We start from the raw sequence: 21,264 nt of genomic DNA on the forward strand, positions 1-21,264 counted from the left end.
ATATACTGGTCCTAAGAGTCAGTCTCATATGTGGAATGATTTGCAGATAGGGGTGAGATGAGAGCAGAAAGCCCTAATATTTATTGGGCATCGTCTCTGGGCCAAGCCTTTTAAGCAATATCTAATCTTTACTACAGTTTCTGAAGTCTGCATTACATTTAGAAGAAATCAAGGTTCAGAGATTCAGGGATGTACCCAAGATAAAGACCTTGGTGTTCATGGTCTAGGGGTTGACAGTCCCTTCCCCCTGCCACATAATTTCTCAGAGCAGCCTTCCAACAGTGATACAATGTTTCTCCTTCAATTCCGAAGACCCTGGAATGGGGTGGGGTGTGGACAAGTGAGAAGACCAGTATCTATTGAGCACCTACTTATTAATATTGAGAAGTGTTAGAAGTTTATAACATTTGAATCTGTGAGTTAAGCATCCCTGTCTCTGTTTTCAGATGAACAATGAAGGTTCAGGGAAGTTGGTTGCTTTGCTCAAGGTGGGCCTGTCTCTAGACCCTGTACTCTTACTTTTGGTTTGGGTGGATATCTTCTCATGACCAAATAGTGATAGGAATACCTTTTCGGTCAAAGCAGTTTCTATTCTTCCACGAGGGCTCTTTCAAGACTCCCAGGATGTGGATAATGATGCTTTCTGGTTCTGCTTCACCCCCAGGATGAGAGAAGGTGGTCCTTGTTTCCACAAGATGCAAAATTAGCTCTGTGTTATGGGCTTAATTGTGTCCTCCCCAATTCATTTCTTGAAGTCTAACCCCTAGTATCTCAGAATGTGGTTATATTTAGATATAGGGTCTTTAAAGAGGTAACTAAGTTAAAATGAGATGCTCTGTAATCCAATATGATGGGCGTCCTTATAAGAAAAGATGAGGACACAGACACACAGAGGAAAGACTATGTGAAGGCACAGGGAGAAGACGGCCATTTGTAAGCCGCGGAGCAAAACCTTAGAAGAAACCAACCTAACTGACCCCTTGATCTTGGACTTCTAGCTTCCAGAACTGTGAGAAAATACATTTCTTCTGTTTAAGCCACCCAGTCTGTGGTGCTTTGTTATGGCAGCCTTAGCAAACTATTAATAATACAATCTGTAAGGGAGTTAGATTCTGTTCCTTGTTTTCTTAGATTCTCTATTTGTCTATTTGATATCCATTTGATATCCACAGTGACAATTATATTACTGTTTTTTCTTATTTTCTGTATTCTTGATGCTCTGACAGCTGGGAGTCCTTGCGGACTGGGGGGAGACTCCCCCTCCAATGGCTGGCTCCTTTTTATTGTTAGGAAAGGGCTTGTCTGGGAGCACATCTCTCAGATACAAACCGACCAATCCAAAGCTATAGCCCCAACCACATCCTTATCTAACTTTCACACACCAAGCCGATATGTACCCTGCCCTAAATCATCCCCAGGCCAGGTACCAGACAACTATAGATCAGCTCAGTACTCCCAAACCCGCCAGAATTATTCAAACCGACCAATCCCAGCTGTTTACCCTGCCATGCCTTTCCTTTCCTGAAGAAACCCCCATAAAGTCTGTGGCCCAAGCCTCCCCCTTGTTCCTTTCTGCCTCCTTGCCAACACTGGCACTTTCCCCTGTGGCCCTGCCTGGCGTGTGTTAACCCCCTCTCTGGGACCTGTGAATATAATAAACTTCCTTTTAAACATGGTTCTTTTCTCTCGTGGCCGTACCAACTTTGTTACAGCACACTCAACACCTACATTCTTACAATACGTTCCTTCCACTTCTCCTTGCCATCTCAAAAGTCTACAGGATGCCATCAGACAGTGGCTTGATCAGGTATCACACCACTGTTTTCTTAAAAGACCATCTGTCTCCTTCTCAACCTTTCTTCTGGCCCCTTCACCTTCTCTTGTCTTCTTTCTTTTTCTCCATTCTTCTCTCCTCAGTGGCCTGGTCCAGCCATCTTACCACCTCCATTTTTCTACTCAGTGAACCTATCGTCACCAGTCTCTACCTTCACTTTTCATCTCTTTCTGACCCCTCTTGAAGCCCATTAGCTGGAGCCGCCAGGAACACACCTGTGGTCCCACAAATCTAGATTGATTCAACTTGCTACAGCAAGGGAGAAAGTTAAGCAGAAATGTAGCTCCTCATCAAACAGGGAAAGAGTTAGGGTCATTAGGGATTTTTGAGGAATGGTGGAGTTTAGGGAAAATTTGCTTGAGGATATGTTTTGTTAGGCTTAAAATAAACCAGAGTGTATGTAAAGGGGTTAACATCCAGTCTGGCATAAGAAGCAGACGTACGGTTCTTGTTATCATGGAAATTCCAAGTTAAGATAAATATGAAATGTTATGTCTGAAAACCTCTTATTTGAAGCTCTGCACCTGGATTGGAAATTGAGGCTGCTTCTCTGTTATAGAACCACATGACTCAGAGCCTTCAGATATGAGTGAGATATTTCATTCTCACTGGCATGGTTTCAAATAGCCAAGTTTCTTAGTCTATGATTTTAGAGAACAGGTTTCAGCTCCATGTCCAGCTGTTTTCATAGGATCACACTCCTTGTCTCTCATTCTCACACCCCAACTTTGACCACCCCAGGGCCAGGGTCCTTATTCCAGAGTTCTAGTTCTTAAATACTTCACTATACTGTCTACTCAAAACTATTGAAAAAGGAAATTTAACTTGTTGAAATAAAATACTTGAATGATGGGATACATATCAGAATGGACAGAACTTCACTTAGTGGGTGGAAATATGGAGGCCAGAAATTATCCTAAAACGTACTAAAAAGAGGTAAAGGAAACTGAAATAAAACTCAAAATACATAACCCAGGAAGTCCAACGTCCATCTTATTGGAGCCCCAGAAAAACAGTAAGCAGAACATGAAGAGAGGAATGATACAAAGAATAGCAAGCAATTGATAACCAGAATATTCAAGGGATTCCTGTGAAGCAACAAGAAAAAGACAGGAGGAAATCATTAGGAAAAAATGGACAAAGGATAGAAAATGTCTTCAAAGGAAAGAAAATCAGGAAGAGATCATAACATAGTGACATCAGAAAAATTGTGGAGTGGGCCTCTCCAAGCTTTCACCCCTGACAGAAACATTGAAATATGAGTAGAAACTGTTAAAACCAGTTTTGTGAGAACTCTAGAAATCAGTCAAAAGTTTATAGCAACCAAACAAAGTGCTGAATCAAGAAGAAGTCACTACAAAATGGTGCCAATCCATGACTGTCACCCTCTCGCTTGTGTGGTGGCCATTTTAAAGCAGCAGCAGTCATAGGGGTAGCCTGTGTTCCCCGTGTAGAACTACTTCCCTGGTTCTACAAGGCGCGAAGCAGATCATATTTACAAATTATTGTATATGCTTGTTCTAATCTGTCTGGGAGATACATGAAGGATTAACATAAGGTACTCCTCGATGTTTCACCTAACTTTGAACTCAGATTGGAAAATCGTCTTGAAAACACTATAAACCAAACTAACAAGCCTCAGATACCCAAGCAAAAGATTACAGTCAAAACATACAATAGACCGCTTAAGGCAAAATCAGGGGAAATTATCTTCGGGAAATTGGGACATCCCAAAAATCATATATACTTCGGAATTTAGAAAGTCATGTGCATGACCGGGCAAGACGCATGCTCAGAAAAGACCTGAGAAGACCCTAAGCTTTCATGTGACCCCTAGGCTCAGTTCAAGCCTGGGTAAGAGTTGAAGGAGGGCCCCAGAACAGAGTCAATTTTCAAAGACTGGGAAAGTTCCTGGCATTCAAGGAAATCACAATCAAAACAGTATCTGAGGAGCAGAGGAATGAAAACAGAGGAATGAAAGGGTTCTATGATTACATTGACAAGGAATATGGTCTTTATAATAGTATTTTGGGATGATCACTAAACAAATGGACTATGAAGCATTCAATGACCAATAAAAGAGCAAACTTCAGGGAAGGGGGAGAATATGATTTTCAGAGTTACAACAGTATAATAGTCAAATATCTAATTTTCGTAAAAAAAAAAAAAACCCAAGACATACAAGTAAAGAGGAAAGTATGACCCATTCAAAGGAAAAAAAATTGACAAAAACTGTCCCCGAGAAGGTCCATCAATTGGAATTATAGATGAAAACTTTAAAACAACTGCCTTAAATATACTCAAAGAGCTAAAGGAAAATATGGGCAAATAAAAAACCCTAAGAAAATTATGAAAACAACGTATGAACAAAATGAGAACATCAATTAAGGGATAGAAATTTGTGGGGACAGAGCCAGGAGTGCAGTTTCCAGGTTCTCAGCCTCCCGTGGAAAGGTGCTGGCTCAGGTAGTAAATGACCATGACTGTGATTGGATGGTCATTGGCTGTGACTGGTTGGCTGTGACTGGTTGGCTGTCGGCTGTAACTCATTGGCCAATTGGCTGCTGATGTAAGTGCTGTGACTGCGCTGGCGGGTTGGCTGTTTGGCATGTGAAAAAGCAGACAGCGGATTGTGTGGACCCTACTTCGTGTGTCTCGCCCGGCCACCAGCAAGAATATAGTGGTATGACTCCCCTATCTATGACTCTGTGGGTGTTCCCTTTTGGCCTAACCATATCCTATGTTCTTATGTGGTGAGCGGGAGCTGGGACCCCGCATGACACCCTGCATGACAAAATTATTAAAAGGAATCAAACAGATATTCTGGAGCTGAAAAGCACAATAGTCAAAATGGAAAATTCACTAAAGAGGCCCAACAGCAAATTTAAGTGGGCAGAAGATAGAATCAGTGAACTTGCATATAGGACAATTATTAATAAAATGTCAACTTTGAGGAAAAGAAAGAAAAAAATGAAGTGAATAGAAGAGGGAAAAAATGACATCATTAAGATGGTGGAGTAGGAGACCCCAGCATCCAATCCCCTCACAAAGATCAACAGATGCTTTGTTTGCATCTCATCCAGAGATCTGGACAGCTGAGACATGACAGCTAGGAACCAAAAAGAAAAGCAGGGGGCCTGGATGGCTCAGTTGGTTAGAGTGTGAGCTCTTAACAACAGGTTTGCCAGTTCGATTCCCACATGGGCCAGTGAGCTGCGCCCTCCACAACTAGATTGAAGGACAACGACTTGACTTGGCGCTGATGGGCCCTGGAAAAACACACTGATTCTCAATATTCAACAATTGAAATATGAAAAACAAAAGCAGAGGTTACCACTTGCAGCCACACTATGGCAACAACTGTGGTTTCCAGTGACCTGCTCTGCACAGGATCCCAGCAGCTTTCAACACCGAAGAAACCAATGACTAGTGCAGCTGCCTAAGGCCCCCTGCAGATTTTACCAGTTTTGCCCCACAGGTATTCATATTAACTGATGACAGCCACCTTAATCCCTCCTGACTCCCTAACACCCAGCCCCCACCTACCACTGTTGGAGCCTAGGACCTGCAGTGACAGTAAGCCCAGTATTCTGTTACTGTGTAGGAGAGCAAGACAGCAGCCTAGATCCTGGCAGCTGACCTCCACTACCATGTGTGCACTTGGGGCTAGCTCCTCTAGCTATGCACTTGCATGCTGCTGGCCTAATGCCCATCACCTGCCTCCACTGCCATGTGCACACCTGTGGCAAGATTCTGCAGCCACCAAAGTGCATGCTGATAGTTAGGGCCCCCACAACTGATCGTGGGCCTGGATCCAGCTCTTTATCCTGTTGCTGAAATGCACCACTGGATTACCTCAAGTAGCCCCTCCAGCTGTGCACCAGCATGCCCCTAGCCTGACTCCTGGCACTGGCTTCCACTTCCTTGCTACTGTGGCAAGACCCAGCAGCCATGATAGAGTACACCAGCAGCAAGGTCCCTTGCAGCTGCCAGTGTGCCTGTAGTTTTTACTTTTAATGTAAATGGATTAAATTTTATGATCAAAAGGCATAGAGTGGCTGAATGCATGAAAAACGAGACCCAACTATATGCTGCCTATGAGATTCACTCCGGCTTCAACGAAAGATATAGGCTCAAAGTGAAGGGATGGAAAAAGATATTCCATGCAAATGGGAACACAAAGAGAGCAGAGGTAGCTATACTTATATCAGATAAATAGACTTTGTGTCAAAAATTGTAACAAGAGACAAAGAAGTTCATTATATAATGATAAAGTGGTCAATTCATCAAGAGGATATAATGATTGTAAATATATATGTATCCAACATCAGAGGACCTAAATATGTACATTAAGCAAATACAAACAGATCTGAAGGAAGTAATAGACAAAAATACAATAATAGTAAAGGACTTTAATATCCCACTTTCAGTAATGGATAGATCATCTAGATCAGAAATCAATCAAGAAATGTTGGACTTGAATAACACTTTTGACTGACTGGACTTAACAGATATATACAGGACATTCTATCCAACAGCAGCAGAAAATACATGTTCTCAAGTGCATATGGGACATTCTCTAGGTTATATCATATATTAGGTCACAAATCAAGTTTCAGAAAATTTTAAAATATTGAAATTATAACAAGTATCTTTTCCAGCTATAATGGTATAAAACTAGAAATTAACAACATGAAGAAAATTGGAAAATTCACAAATGTGTGGAAATTAAACCATACATTCCTGAGCAACCAATGGGTCAAAGACGAAATCAAAAGGGACATCAAACATACCTTGAAACAAATGAAAATGTAAACACAACATACAAAACTTACAGACTGCAGAAAAAGCAGTGCTATGTAAGTACATACAATCTCCGTAACAACTGGAAAAACACAAATTTAAAACATAAAATTGCTTCCCAGTCATCAAATTGACAAACATTAATTAAGATTTATAGTATACTCTGTAATTAAGGATGTGAGTAAATAGGAACTTTCATACATACAGTGATGGTGAGACTATAAATTGGTGACTCCTTTTTGGAGCACAAATTTTTAAATTTTATCAAAGTATTAAATGTTCATACCCTTTGACTCAATGTTTTACTTATAGGAATCAATGATTAAAGAAAATAAAATTATCTAATGTGCCAAAAGGTGAAAATATACAGTATGTCAGTCAAATATTGTTGAAAATAGCAAATAATTGAAAACAATGTGAATGTTTCTCAGTGGAAAAATGGTCAAATTATGGTAAATAATTATGTGGAATAATGTTCGACTATTAAAAAGGAGGGAAACCTATATGCACTAATAGGCAAAAATCTCCAAGATAAATTTAACATGGAAAAGCCAGTCATGGAATAACACATAAAGTAAGATTGTATTATGTAAAGATGTGTATGTTCTAGTTCATATATGTATGCCAATGACTAGAAAATTTACTTTAAGATAGGCTTTAAACTTAGTTATTCCTCTGGGAATTTAGTGGGAGCATACAGGAAAGATGAATTGTCATTGGAGAGTATTACATTTAATTCCATAGAATTTTCAGTTTGAATTTTCATGACAATATCATCGATAGGTGTTTCTTATGAAATTTATGAAAAACATTTTAATTTGTTGATTTACTTCTAAAATGGTGTGTTTTAAACCTATATATAATCCTAAATAGAGACAACTGTCACTTAGAATGTCAAAATAACAGAAACAAAGACAGAGAAATACATATATTCAAGTGACAATGCCAATAAATAAATTAATGTGAATATCTAAAATTAGGTTGTGGTAATCGTTGCACAACTGTGACTATCCTAAAATACACTGAATTGTACACTTTAAAAAGATGCATTTTACAGTATATGAATTATATTTTAATAAAGTAGTTTTAAAAAATCAGTGGCTTAAAGTGCTAACATTTAGGGGACAATGGCTTTGAGGAATAAGCTAATAATTTCCAGTGAATTTATAAAAATATTCACAGCAGGCATTTCCAGCTCACGTCCCCTCAACTATTAGAAATATATCTATTTTCTGAATTGAGATCGGTGATGTGAAGATGGGAGGAGAAGGTCACTGTTTTACAATGAGCAGGTTAATAGGTAAGGCAGATATGGGAGAGGCAGTTCTTCTAAGTTGAAATTTTTGGAAATAACAGAAATCAATTGTAAATAGGGCAGTCTACTTGCTGAGATATTTAAAAAAAAAAAGACCCAAATGCTCCTACTTTATACACACATATGAAGTCAGTTCACTGGCTTTCTGAATTGTCAACTCTTTCTCTTTGTCTCTATTTTTTGACACAAAGGAACAACAAAAGCAAAAAGTGAGCTCCATAGTCATCTCATTGGATAAAATTACCAACTGCTCATCTGCTTTTTGCAACACAACAAACTCTAAAGATGAAAAATCAATAATATCTTTTGCTTAATAAATATTCTAGTGGTTAAGATAGAGTTCAGGCAAAATAGGCATGGACAAAAACTGCCACTGTCAGGAGGAGTATGGCATTGATGTTCACTATCGTCCTCCATAAAGGCTTTTCAGATGTGTCTGTTAGCTTCTTCTTCAGGGCTTCTTCTTCCTCTTTGCTCAGCTTGGGGCCTTTCTTCTGCAAACCGCAGAATAAGTCATAAGTCTTCCTGAGACATCCACGAGTTTCCTCAGGATTATCTAAAACAAAGAAAGATAAACAAATGATCACAAAACATAGGAAATGAACTCCTGTCAATGTAGTACAGATGACTGTAAAGAACGATTACAACCACTTCTAAGTTAGAGGAATCCCCGAGAAAATATAGACAACTTTGATTATAGAAAAACAGAAAACTTTTGCATGGCATAAAGTAAAAATAAAGTAAAAGGAAGTGATAAATTGGAGACAAACATTTGCATCTTATATCACAAAGCGTTTAAGATCCTTAATATTAATGTGTTTCTAGAAATAGAGAAAAGACTACAAACAAACCCATGTAAACATACTAGAGAGATGAACAAAGAGTTCAAAGAAAAAAGACAATTCTTAAACTCACTCAAAAAAGAAATTTAAACCAAACTGAGATACTACTACTTATCTATGAGCAGCAAAAATTCAAAAGTTTCACAATATATTATATTAGTGAGTCTAAGTGGAAGCAGGTACTCATACACATTGTTTACCAGGAAAATATGATTCAACTCCCATGAAGGGAAATTTGGCAATATATAGCAAAATTGCATGGACATTAACACTTTGACCCAAAACTCAAACTTCTCAAAACTCTATCTCAAAGATATACTGGCAAAAATACAAAAGCTTTAAGTACAAGGCTTTTTGTTGCAGCATTAGAAAATTTAAAACATACTTCCAAACTCAAATGTCCATGGAAAACCATAATGGAAGTAAGACTACTTAGAAATAAATGGTAAAGAAAATTCTACAAATTCAAAGCTGTGAGATTCAGCAAAAGCATTTTTTGAGGGAAATGTGTAGCCTTAGTTATTTACAATATAAGAAGAGCTGAAAAATAATGAACTAATACTCAATTTAAGTTAGAAAAAGTAATATCAGAATAAACCCAAATAATGTAAATGGTAGGGTGTACTTATGAGACCAGAAAGTGATGTAATAGAAATGAAAGATAATAATGGAAAGAACTAACAAAGCCAAAAGTTGATTCTTTGAAAAAAGTAAAATAGACAAGACTTTAGTGAGATTTATCAAGAAAAAAGAAAACTCACAAAGAAATTACATTAGGAATTAAAGGGAAGACATAATTACAGAGGTAGCGATGGAAAAGACAATAGATATTATGAATAACTTTATGTCAATATATTTATTGTGTGTACTAAATGGTCACAATCCTAAAAATATATAATTTTCCAAAATTGGTTACTGAAGAAATGAAAACTCTAAATAGTTCTATAGGCATTATATAAATTTAATTAATAGTTTAAAATCCCTCCCCTCACTCACACACAGAAATTCACCAGGCTCTAACGATATTATTAGCAAAATACCACAATTTCGATAGAGATATCATTCCAATATTACTAAAATATTTCCATAAAATGAAAAATTTCCCATTTATTTTATGAGATCACTATGATCTTAATACCAAAACCAGACAAAGACTAAGTACAAAAAGGGAAAATTATAGGCCAGTTTTTCTCAGGAGCACTGATAGAAAAACCTCCAAAGGAGTAGGAGGCATAGCTCCTTCCTTGAATTTGAAGAACCCAAACCAAACAAAACAATAAGTGTACAGTTCAAGACAACATGTCCTGAAATGCTAAACGTGATCAGCAGTCCTAAAAATATCAGGTAAACAAAGAACCATGGGGATGGAGGCTGGAGAAATTTTCATGAAGTAAGTGATATTAGAATTTAGTTACAAAGAATAAGTTTTTTTTCTCTTGGAGAAGAGGTAGAAATATTCTAGGGAGCTTAGTATATGTGGGGGGAAAGTGAAGAAATCTGCCTGGTTGGAATGGAATGTGTATTGGAGAGAATAGTGAGAAATAAGGTTGGAGAAGGTGAGGCTAGATGCTTAATCACAATCAATCAAGATTGATTTGTTGAACATTTAATATGTGACTCATTTAATATGAGCAGGAGAGACTGGAATTGATTTTCACCTTGAGCTGTCACACAAATCCATGAATGGATGATAGATGGATAGACAGACTGATGGAGAGGCAGCTTGAATGAGGAGATTTCATATGTAACAAATTATCTTGCTTGTTGCAAAGGTACGATTTTAAAGTTTCAGTTTGCCACAAATCTAACAGCTTTTTCGGAAACTGAATTTAGTGTCAGTAAAAAAACAAAAAAAACAAACACAAAACACTAAACCAATTCAGGTACATAGAGTTTCTACCTGAAAACCCAATGTAAAGCAGATATTACCTTCATCAATACCATCATCAGCTTCTTCATGTATTTTATCTTCTGCATCTAAATCAATTCGTTCCTCTGTACTGTTCCGAAGAGTCCAGCACAGCCGATACAGCTAACCAGAGACCATTGACAAGCTCATTAGTGATGAGCAAATATTTACAATAATGCACATTTGTTTACTGTACAGTGCAAAAAAAATCATACAGCACAAGAGAATATAGATAACAAAGAAAAGGTCTTCTACTACATTCAGTCATGAAAACACACTAACCATTTAAAATTATTTCTGTTTTTAATTCTTCTGGTAGTTATTAAAAACTCTTAAATAATACGGTCAAAACTTCTACTTCTGGATTTATAATTTTATAAAAATCAAAGATTTATCTAACTTGCACTATATCCTGGCTTCACTCATTGTCCTTATCATTCAACTGCGATTAGCTACTTCATTATTACTTCCAGTTTGTTTAATGGTTACTTTTATAACTCTAAATATTTTCTTAAGTTCCATTTTTGGATCCATCATGTTTAGATAGCATTTATGTACTATCACTGAGTTCCAACAGCGATTTATACCCTTACACATCTGTTTCCCAGCCAACACGCAAACTTCTGTCAACTTTATCATTATTTTAAACTTGTCAAACTTCATAGAATTCTAGTTGTTTTCCTGAAATATAATTAAGATTTCCCTGCTTAGTCTGTATGTTGATTAAAAATTTTGAAGATAAACAGCATTCATGTTATTATGTAACATTTTTCTGAGTGTGCCATAGATCCAGAACAGCTCTAGGTCATTCCAAGGAAATGTTCTAAGGAAAATTGTTCTAAGTGTCAAATGGGTTTTTAAAATTATAATCCATTACATGCTCAAAGCCATGCTTCATTTTAACTGGCCTTCATTTTAAATGACTTTCTTGTGCAAACTTACTAGAATTGGTAATCGGCTTTCTTATTTGTTGTTGAATTGTTGTGTGACATAACAAGCATATGCCTCACCTTATCACTAAGATTCTTTTTTTTTAATCACTAAGATTCTTAATTGTAGCTTCCTAAGGTTCTTACTCATGGCATTTCTTACACTACATCACTTTTCGTTGTTACAATCTTTTATCGGGACTCCAAGTACTTTCTCATCTTCCCAAAAACGATCATCCTGAGATTTCTCTTTACTGCACCGTTAGGTTATATTCACACTACTCAGGACTTTCTCTGAAATGACTGTTGATTTTTATCAGTCCATTTTGAAGGTTCAAACCTCACAGTATATTAATGAAACATAAGCATAAATTAGATAAATGATCGCACTGGTCCTCCAGACAATTTTTTTTCTAAAACTTAATAATAAATTATGGTTATTTCTATTGGTACAAATGAGTTTAATATTTATATTTACTTCTTTGAAAATTGTAATATGTTTTCTAGTATTCTTTCATTGAGCTCCTAATATTCAGTATGAATATTAGTTATGAATTCTGGTGATGTGTCTCTGGTAAAGTAATTTGAACCACTTGTGTGCTTCAGGTTTTCCCATCCACATGAATCTATTTGCCACTCCTCAAGGAAATATACAAATAAGTATTGTTTCAAAGGTTATGACTGAAACATGAAAAATAAATAAAAGTTATATATGTTAGTAATAAACTCAAACAATATTAGTATGTAAGCAATATTTAAATTTAAAAAAAAATGACTAATATTTTTTAGATCTTTTAGTGCCTCTCCGAGAGACAACTCTTATTGAAAATTTCTGGTGTATATGCTGTAAGATTTTTTTCTATTCTTTGACAAATATACATATATCTATTTACAAGTACTTTATTATCAAGAAGTGATATTATACAACACTATATTATTCCGCAAGTGTTTTCCTCCACTTAGCCATATCATGGACATTTAAAAAAACAAATAATAGAGCTTATCAGCGTTTTGAACAGCATAATATTCAATGTACTATTATTGTTTACCCATTCCACTAGTGATAGAAATTTGAGTTGTCTCCATTTTTTTTCCTATTAGAAGGCTTTTGCATAGAAAATCTTTATACCTACATTTTCCCTACTTGTACAACTATTTCTACATAATAAGCTCTTAGAAGTAGGATTGTTGACTAACAGGGTGTGAGAATTTTAAAATTGATAAATACTGCTCAATTGTCTTCCTACAAATTATAAAATTCATACACTCACCATCAGTTATGGAGAGGGGGTATTTTCCAACATCCTTACCAAAATTGGACATATTCATAGTAAACCTTTTTTGCCAATTTGAAAGGCAAAAAAGCATATCTGATTGTTCTATTTTTCGTTTTCTGACCCTGATACCATGTACTTTTGGAAAAATCTCTGTGTCAGCATCTGTGCTGTACATGAAATTCTATTGTTCCCAAACAGGCCCAGCTCAGATGACAACTCTGCTTTGAAGTATTTCCCAGTCTCTTAGGCAACGCTAATTACTCAGTTTCCGGTATCTTATACCAGAGGTAGAGATTTACCTCCTGAATGCATTGTGGAGTTATTTGAAGATGAAACCCATTTCTTAATCCCATATTTCTTAATTCACCGGTGCTTTGCACATATTAGGCGCAAACTATTGTTTAGTTGAATGACGGCATGATAATCTCTTACGTTCCTCCTAGCGCTCATGGTGCTATGATACTGTTACCTGGGCCTTGTACACAGTTGAAGTTTTAGAAGGCAAAGAACTCTTATTTTAAAATGAGCATATATCTATTACTCATTACTCACATGTACATCAGGAATGGGTTTTGTTAACAGGGAAATTCCCAGGATGACCGTTATGGAAACAAAAAAGAGAATAATGGCAAAGTACAGATAGTGCACTCCACAGATGATTTTGGGACAGTCACTGGCAGCCAAGCAACTCCCTGTTCCATAGGCAAACTCTGCAGTCATACGAATGAGGCCTATCACCAGTCCAGTCATTAGACCCCAGAAGGCTCCCTGCAAAAGAAACAAGAACAAAATCAGGATATTTAGAAAAAGAGAAAAGCTTGTTCTAGTAGGTCATAATTATCATCCTGCTGGCTTTCTCCACTAGGAACCAACAAACGGCTAACCTTGAACACAAGGTCACCAACGCAGAAAAAACGGGCCAATATGTGTCCTTGCTAGTGGGCTGTTGCTCTCCGTGGTCCTGAAACACCGTTGCACCATTGATTCTCCAACTCCAGGACACGACAGGTATTCTCTGCTTTTCCAAAGTGTGTGTTACGCAGCACTTGGTTTTCACGAAAGACCTACATTACTACCTGTTTTTGCTAACAGAAAGAAATCTGAAGATTTTCACTTTTACGGAAAAATAGAAAGCGAAATAGCGTTCAGCGTGTTTTTCAGCAAACCATTTTATAGAGGCAGTATGCACCAGAGCAATGAGAGTGGCCCCACCAAGCTCCTTTCCTGGGAACCACACTCACCTTCTCAGCACCAAGCCATCTGTACTTTATCTTGATTTATTTTGTGCACCCATTAGCAACATGTGTGTGGGGACAGAGCCCCAAAAAGCAGTTTCCAGGCTCTCAGCCTCACATAGAAAGGTGCTGGCTCAGGTAGTAGATGGCCATCGACTATGATCAAATGGCCATCAGCTGTGGCTGGTTGGCCGTCAGCTGTAACCAGTGAGCCATTAGCCATGAATATAACTGCCGTGGCTAGGCTAGCAGAAAAAAGGGGAGCTAGCAAGAAGATGGTGGCTGAGTCTGCAAGCGGCACAGTGAGGGTTGAGAATTGTGTTGCTCCTGGTTCCTGTGTCTCCAACCCAGCCGCCAGTGAGAGTATAGTGGTGTGACTCTATACCACTATAGTTTCCGGTATAGAGAACACCTATGGCTCCGTGGGTGTTCCTTTTTGGTCTCACCATGTCCTGCGTTCTTATGTGGGGAGCGGGACCAGAGACCCTGCCTGACACCCCGCACGACAATGTGTCAGAAAAGTCTAAAGAGGATATTTTTTTGGGGGTCTGGAAACGTTCAAAATTTTTTTCCATATAAATTAATGGTAAATATTTCTTCACTTTATGCCATTTTGGCTTAGGAAATGTTTCATAGAGACATTCTACTTTTGGATAGCCGGGGGAAACCTGTACTGTTTACTCTGACCCAAGCTTAAGTTTACCTTGACCTTATTTTCTATATAGATGTAAAAACTTGTTGATTTATTTTGTAGAATAAACAGAACTATGACTTATTTAATACAGTTTGCGGAGTTTATATTATATAGTTATGATAGTTCTATTAAGCTTTTGACAATTAAAAGCATTTATTTTTCTCTGAGAAGTGTGGGGTGGAAGCATGTGTTCCCGGTTCCCCTGATCAAGATATTATGTTTAAGGGAAACAGTATTACATAGAGATGAACAGTATGAGATTTGGATGGAGAAAGACCTGAGTCTGAATCCCAAGATCCCACTTACTAATATTAAGTAACATGTGGACATGTGGAAAGCACATGATATTAACGTCCTGCACCTGTTCCCCATCTGAAAATTATAATAATAAAGCTAACACCTGGGAGCAATTAGGGATTAAATATATACGGTCCATAACAATCCAATATGTATGAGATCTGACAATTAAGTTCATGAACTCATCCTAGAAAAAGTGCTACATATCTCATTGCTAAATAACACTACTGTCTCCTTTGAAGTACTCCCCTTGGAAGGTTATGCACCGAAACCAGCGCCTAATCCACCCTCAAAGCAATTTTGGAACTCTTTGGGGCTGTCGTTGTATTACCCGTGATGTCCTGAATGTCATCAAGATGTCTTTCTTTCAATATTTCCTTGATCTTCGGGTAAAGAAAGAAATCATTGGGGGCCAGATCAGGTGAGTAGGGAGGGTGTTCCAATAGTTATTTGTTTACTGGCTAAAACCTCCCTCACAGACAGTGCCGTGTGAGCTGGTGCATTGTCGTGATGCAAGAGCCATGAATGGTTGGCCAAAAGTTCAGGTCATCTAACTTTCTCACGCAGCCTTCTCAGCACTTCCAAATAGTCAACTTGGTTAACTGTTTGTCCAGTTGGTACAAATTCACAATGAATAATCCCTCTGATATCAAAAAGCGTTAAGAACATCGGTGCAACAAGTTCACAAACTTAATTTGTCAAAACTCATATATACATATACATATAATGGGATTTAACATATTTTGAACCATTACTAATGTGGTAATTTTTTTCCTAAGCATTTCACATTTTAAAAATCTCTTTTAATCCTCATAGCCATCCTATAAGGTAGGCACTGTGATTATCTTCATTTCACAGAGTCAGACAGTTTGCATAAGATCACAGTAATATTAAGTGGCAGAGCCAGGAATGCATCCTGGCAGTCTTACTTCAAAACTTGTGTTCCTCAGCACGGTGCCATGTATGTAATAATATTTTGTAAGAGATATAAAGTCTGTACCATGAGTGTGCACTATATATTTCCACACTTTAGTGACAATCAAGAATTGTGGCTGACCACAATTGAAATTAGATGGGCCTTGAGTTGTAAAACTTGGGTGGAAAGAATGAATTTCTCTACCAGTGAAAAAATACATTTTTCTCATTCCAGCAGGAAAAGTTTCCCAATTTTCACTTACCTGTTCATTGACTCTTTTACAGAAGATGGCAAGCAGGAAGACAGCTGCGATTGGAGGCCCCAGGTAGCTGGAAATTGATTCCATGTAGTGGAACAGTTGTCCATTTTGAGACACCTGTACTAATGGGACCCACAAAATGCTGATGACAATTAATAGAATGATAAATAGCCTGGAGAGAAAAACAAATGATTTGAGTATTAAACAAAAGCATTATTTGTACATCCATTGTGTTTTAGTTTTTGAATTCATTCCTGTGGCCATTTAATGATTTTCCAAAGGAAAGTAAGCTCCTCGACCTCACGCCATGCGATGCTTAATGACTATGTTACTGAAACGCAAGTAAAGCAATTGCTTGTCTGTAATTAGTCATAATAGCTTCAACTGTGAGATTAAATGCCCATTCATAAAAAGTTCAAATGTCAGCAATTGATTAATAACGCTCTAATGCAATATGTCAGTTAGAAAAAACACAACAGTATTTCTAAGTAATTATTTGCATGATAAAGAAAGCAGACTCCCATTTTGGTCTTTTTCCCTACATTGAGAGAAACTGAGTCAGTTCGCACAGGTAAGAATGAAAATATACTCTCTCCCAGAATGCTGAGTCCATTGGCCAGAAATCTAGTTTGTGCATTTTACTACTTGAGTACTTTGGCAGGTGGAAAGAATTGGTTAAAATATTGATCTACAGTAAAAGTCATGCTCCTGGGGTCCAGGGAGCATGACTGATTCACTTTTTAAGACTTCACAATATTCTGTGCTTATTGTATGAATAAATAAACAATAATAATGTATTGGACTGTCTGTTAAAGATCAGTATTGGACTTGTCTGTGCTCACCTGAAACAGAGAGGTGGGAGTCAGGAGAACTGGGGACAAGCATTTGGGCAGGAAACTGAGGCTCAATGATCCCTTTAACCTTTATAAAACCTCTGCAACCTCGCAATAACTAAATGTCATAAACCACGGAAAGTCCAAGCATGCATAGTGCCTAGAACACAGTAAAGATTCAATAAATAACACACCTGCTATCATTATTGTTATTATCATTGGAAAACAAATCATGTGCCTCCTTTGCTCTCTTATCTTCAGTTGTCTTCTGTCTCACATGGAATAAAATCCAAAGTCCTGTTATGGCTTAAATGATCCTGCAGTATTTTATCTCCGCTAACTTTCTGACCTTGTTTCCTATCACTTTCTACTTCCTCCTTATGGGCCAACTTCACTCCTTGCTGTCCTCACACACACCATACACGTGACTGTGGAGGAATGCGGCACTTTCTGTTCCTCCCCACAGAGCCATGGGGCTCCCTCCACACTTCTCTAAGGGCTCTGCTCAAATGTCACCTCCTCAGGGAGGGCTCCCTGAACACCTGTCTTAAGTAGCCTCTTAATCCTGCTTTAATTTTCTTCCTAGAATATATTTAATTGTCTATCTTCCCCACAAAAGTGCAAATCCCATGAAGCAGGAAATTATTGTTTACAAGTATGTCCTTTTTTCATATTTGTATTCTGGGAGATAGTAGGTATTTAAGAAGAGAGAGAGGAAAAGAAAAACTCATTAAATTATCATTGAGACTTAAAGGGGATCTCAACCTATGGTAGAGTGGACTCCTGCATCTTGGAACCACTGAATTCTGGATCAACACTTTTTCCACCACATAAAGAAACACAGGTGATTTACTGATCTTCCTCTTCTGTAACATTTGTCTAGAGTCAAGATCTGGAGCAACTGAGCCCTTGGAATTTCTCCCTAAATGCTTAATTTACCAAAGCAATTGCTATTGTCTTCAACAAAGCACAATCTTATAAGTATGTGGTCAGTTTTTCTTGATACTCTATTTCCTAAAGAATGCAGTTGGTAAACTCTTCTGTAGTAGTGCGCGCATGGCCCTAATCTGTTACTTCCTGCATGGAAACTTCTAGAGATGACGCATTAACCTATGAGAGTAGGTTATACCCCATGGGAAACATTGTTGGCTTTCATGAAGACACGGTTAGGAGAGAATGTGAGAAGAGGAATAAGAGACAATCAGAGGCATTTGAAAGTCTGAAAAAAGCAACTGTTTCACTTAAAAATATGGTCCCAAGTTTTGTATCTGGCAAGAGGCAAAGTTTGCTTAAATGTCCTTTAATGTCTCTTTTCCCATTGTGAAATTCAATGACTAGTTTTTCTGAACCCAAAGATAAGTAGGCTCTATTTCATTTCTATATCCCCGCTTTTCCAGAGAAATTTTAGACAGAAACTAGGATTCTCTCACCGTCCAGCTATAAGGAGCTCTCTCTCTGATGCCCTCTTCCTAATCTTGGTGTAGAGGTCCATGGTGAAGAGAGTGCTGGCGCTGTTGAAGATGGAGGTCAGGGAGCTCATGAGAGAGGCCAACATGACTGACAGCATCAGGCCTCGGAGTCCTGGGGCCAGAAGAGGTGCAAGAACTGGTTAGGAACTGGATGATCTACAAGGGTTTTTGCCAAACCAGAGAGTCATTTGAAGATAAAAGTGTCACCTGGAACATTTACTAATTGATGTGCTTATCAACACGTACCATTATGTGGCATTTTCTGCATATTTCCTTGTGATTTGAGAATAATCCAGTATAGAATTTTAGTTCTAAATGTAAATTTAGAGATCATTTCCTGGAACCTGAATTTGGAAGAGAGGTAACAATGTTGTACCATCTTTTTTGGGGGAGGAAATCTTCCTAAGTCTTTCTGAAGACTTAGGAAACTAGAGAGGAAAAAGCCTAGTTGGTGGTTCTGTTGAAGAAGTCTTGGTGGGCCAAACAAAGAGTTTTGAGATATTATGGCAAATTTGTCCTGCAGTTTCCTCTGTCTGTTAATAATGCCCCTAAATTTCATAGGACAAAGCATGGAATGAGGTGGACGAGTGATGTCACTTGTGGGTCATGCCCCTTTCCTTCTGACAAAGTTTGTATATGTCAGAGAGGAGAAAGGTCACAGAAGCGTTAGCTAACTTTTGCTGGACCTAAGGTACGATATCACCTGGTCACTCCTGAGTTGCATATGTGACGATTTAATACATGTCTATACTGTGAAGTGGTTACCACAATCAAGCTAGTTAACATGTCTATCACCTCACATAGTGATCATTTTCTTGTTTTGTGGTGAGAATACTTGAGATCTATTCTCTTAGCAAATTTCAAGTATACACTACAGTATTATTAACTATCATCTCCATACTGTACATTGGGCCTCCAGAACTTACTTCTCTTATAACTGAACGTTTTTACCCTTTGACCAACATTTTTCCATCTCCGCCACTCCTAGCCCCTGGCAACCACCATACTCTTCTCTGCTTCTGTGAGTTCCACTTCTTCAGATTCCACATGGAAGCGACGTCATGAAGTAGTTGTCATTTTGTGTCTGGTTTATTTTACTTTGCATAATGTCCTTCAGGTTCATTCAGCTGTGTTGTCATAAATGGCAGCATGTCTTTCCTTTTTAAGGATGAATAATGTTCCATTATCTATACCTATATTTGTATATCTATCTATCTATCATCACATTTAGAAAAATCAGTTCGTTCATCTGAGCACGGACATCTTACCGTCAGGCATCAGTTCCATTACCAGCATTGGGTAGGCATAGTTAGTGCAGCCGACTTCAGTGCCACAGTGTTTCACACATTCAGAAGGGACGACACAGGCCACCTTCTCTGAGGATAGATTTAGAAAAGTGGATTTAGTAAGTGGGGCCCAAACAGGTAAGATCTACAACCACTGGGCATAGAGACAAGTTGTAAGATCATAAGTGAGAAGAAACTGGAGAGTCAGCTTTGAATTCCATACCATGGATCTGGCCCTTCTTTGCCCAGAATATGATTTGCTAAGTGACTCTCACACCTGTAGTTCTCCTTGTACTACCTAAGGGGCAGGGTTCTTCTTTGGGGTGTGGCCCAACTAGAGCATTAAACCAGACAGAGGGAGCTGATTCCATCCTCCAGAAAAGCTGCAAGAGCATAAATCCTCCCAGAAGCACAGAACTCCAGAGTTAAAACCACCACCACCACCACCACCGCTACCCAGGAAGTTAGTCCTGTATGCAGTCATTTAGCCCATTTTTCCCCATCAACATCTAAGAAGAGGTATCACTTGTAATGGTTGTTGGGATGACGCCCCATGTGGGATGATGTCTCACTTCATCCTGACAGTTTTACAATACCTTTTTATTGCTTACAATATTATGACAACAGACAGCAAAAATTGAAAACATCACCCAGAATACTAACATGTTAGCACATTAGCTTCTTTTAGTCTTTATTCCTTCTGATCCTTTTTTTCACAGAGAAATGTCTTTTTTGTATAGATATGGTAATTGTTGAGGTAATATGTCATATGTTTTTCTACATAATAATAATAACTTCAGCATTTTCCCAAGTTTTGAGATAGTCTTTATTCTCTTGTGTGAAATTTTCCGTAAAGATGGTATACAGTAATATCTTTGGTCACTCCCTACTTGTTGATATCTATGCATTACGTTTTTTATTGTAATAAACAACACTGAATGTTGCCATAAGAAGGGATGTCAGTTACTTGATGTTCATCTTAACAAGATTTCAGCTAAATAAACTGATGCCTAGTTGAGAAAACATGAAGTGGATTCAGTGTTATCTGATGCGTTGCCCCAATTAAAACCAGAGGTTTCAATTAGCCAAGAAATGTTCTGCCATATTTCCTTCACTTTTCATGATAAAGAAAGAAAGTTGATTTTTGAGGAAGATTTTCAATTTTAGTAGCTACTCTCAGCTGACTCAGAAATTAAAGTACCTCAAACAACCCCCAAACAGTGAAAGTGGGTACAGTTCTCTAACCATCTTAGAGGGAGCAAGAAGTGACAGTGCATCTCTAAGACCTTGTCAGTCAGAGATGTCCTGGACTTCACACCACAGCTCACCTAACTCATATTTTCCCAGTTCTACTTCATCCTCCTGC

General features: G+C 37.9%; 1 protein-coding gene across 1 annotated transcript in view; it reads right to left on the bottom strand.

Moving 5' to 3' along the window:
• Window positions 1–8,222: 8,222 nt before the first annotated feature.
• Window positions 8,223–21,264, bottom strand: part of LOC117017182 (solute carrier family 5 member 4-like) — a 31,641-nt gene continuing 18,599 nt past the window's right edge. The window contains 6 exon segments of the mRNA XM_033097105.1: window positions 8,223–8,508; window positions 10,724–10,826; window positions 13,462–13,677; window positions 16,314–16,482; window positions 18,574–18,724; window positions 19,881–19,988. Coding sequence (XP_032952996.1) covers window positions 8,294–8,508; window positions 10,724–10,826; window positions 13,462–13,677; window positions 16,314–16,482; window positions 18,574–18,724; window positions 19,881–19,988 — 962 coding nt within the window. The 3' untranslated portion in view covers window positions 8,223–8,293.

Source organism: Rhinolophus ferrumequinum, chromosome 25, assembly GCF_004115265.2.
Source record: "Rhinolophus ferrumequinum isolate MPI-CBG mRhiFer1 chromosome 25, mRhiFer1_v1.p, whole genome shotgun sequence".
Taxonomy (NCBI): Eukaryota; Metazoa; Chordata; class Mammalia; order Chiroptera; family Rhinolophidae; genus Rhinolophus; species Rhinolophus ferrumequinum.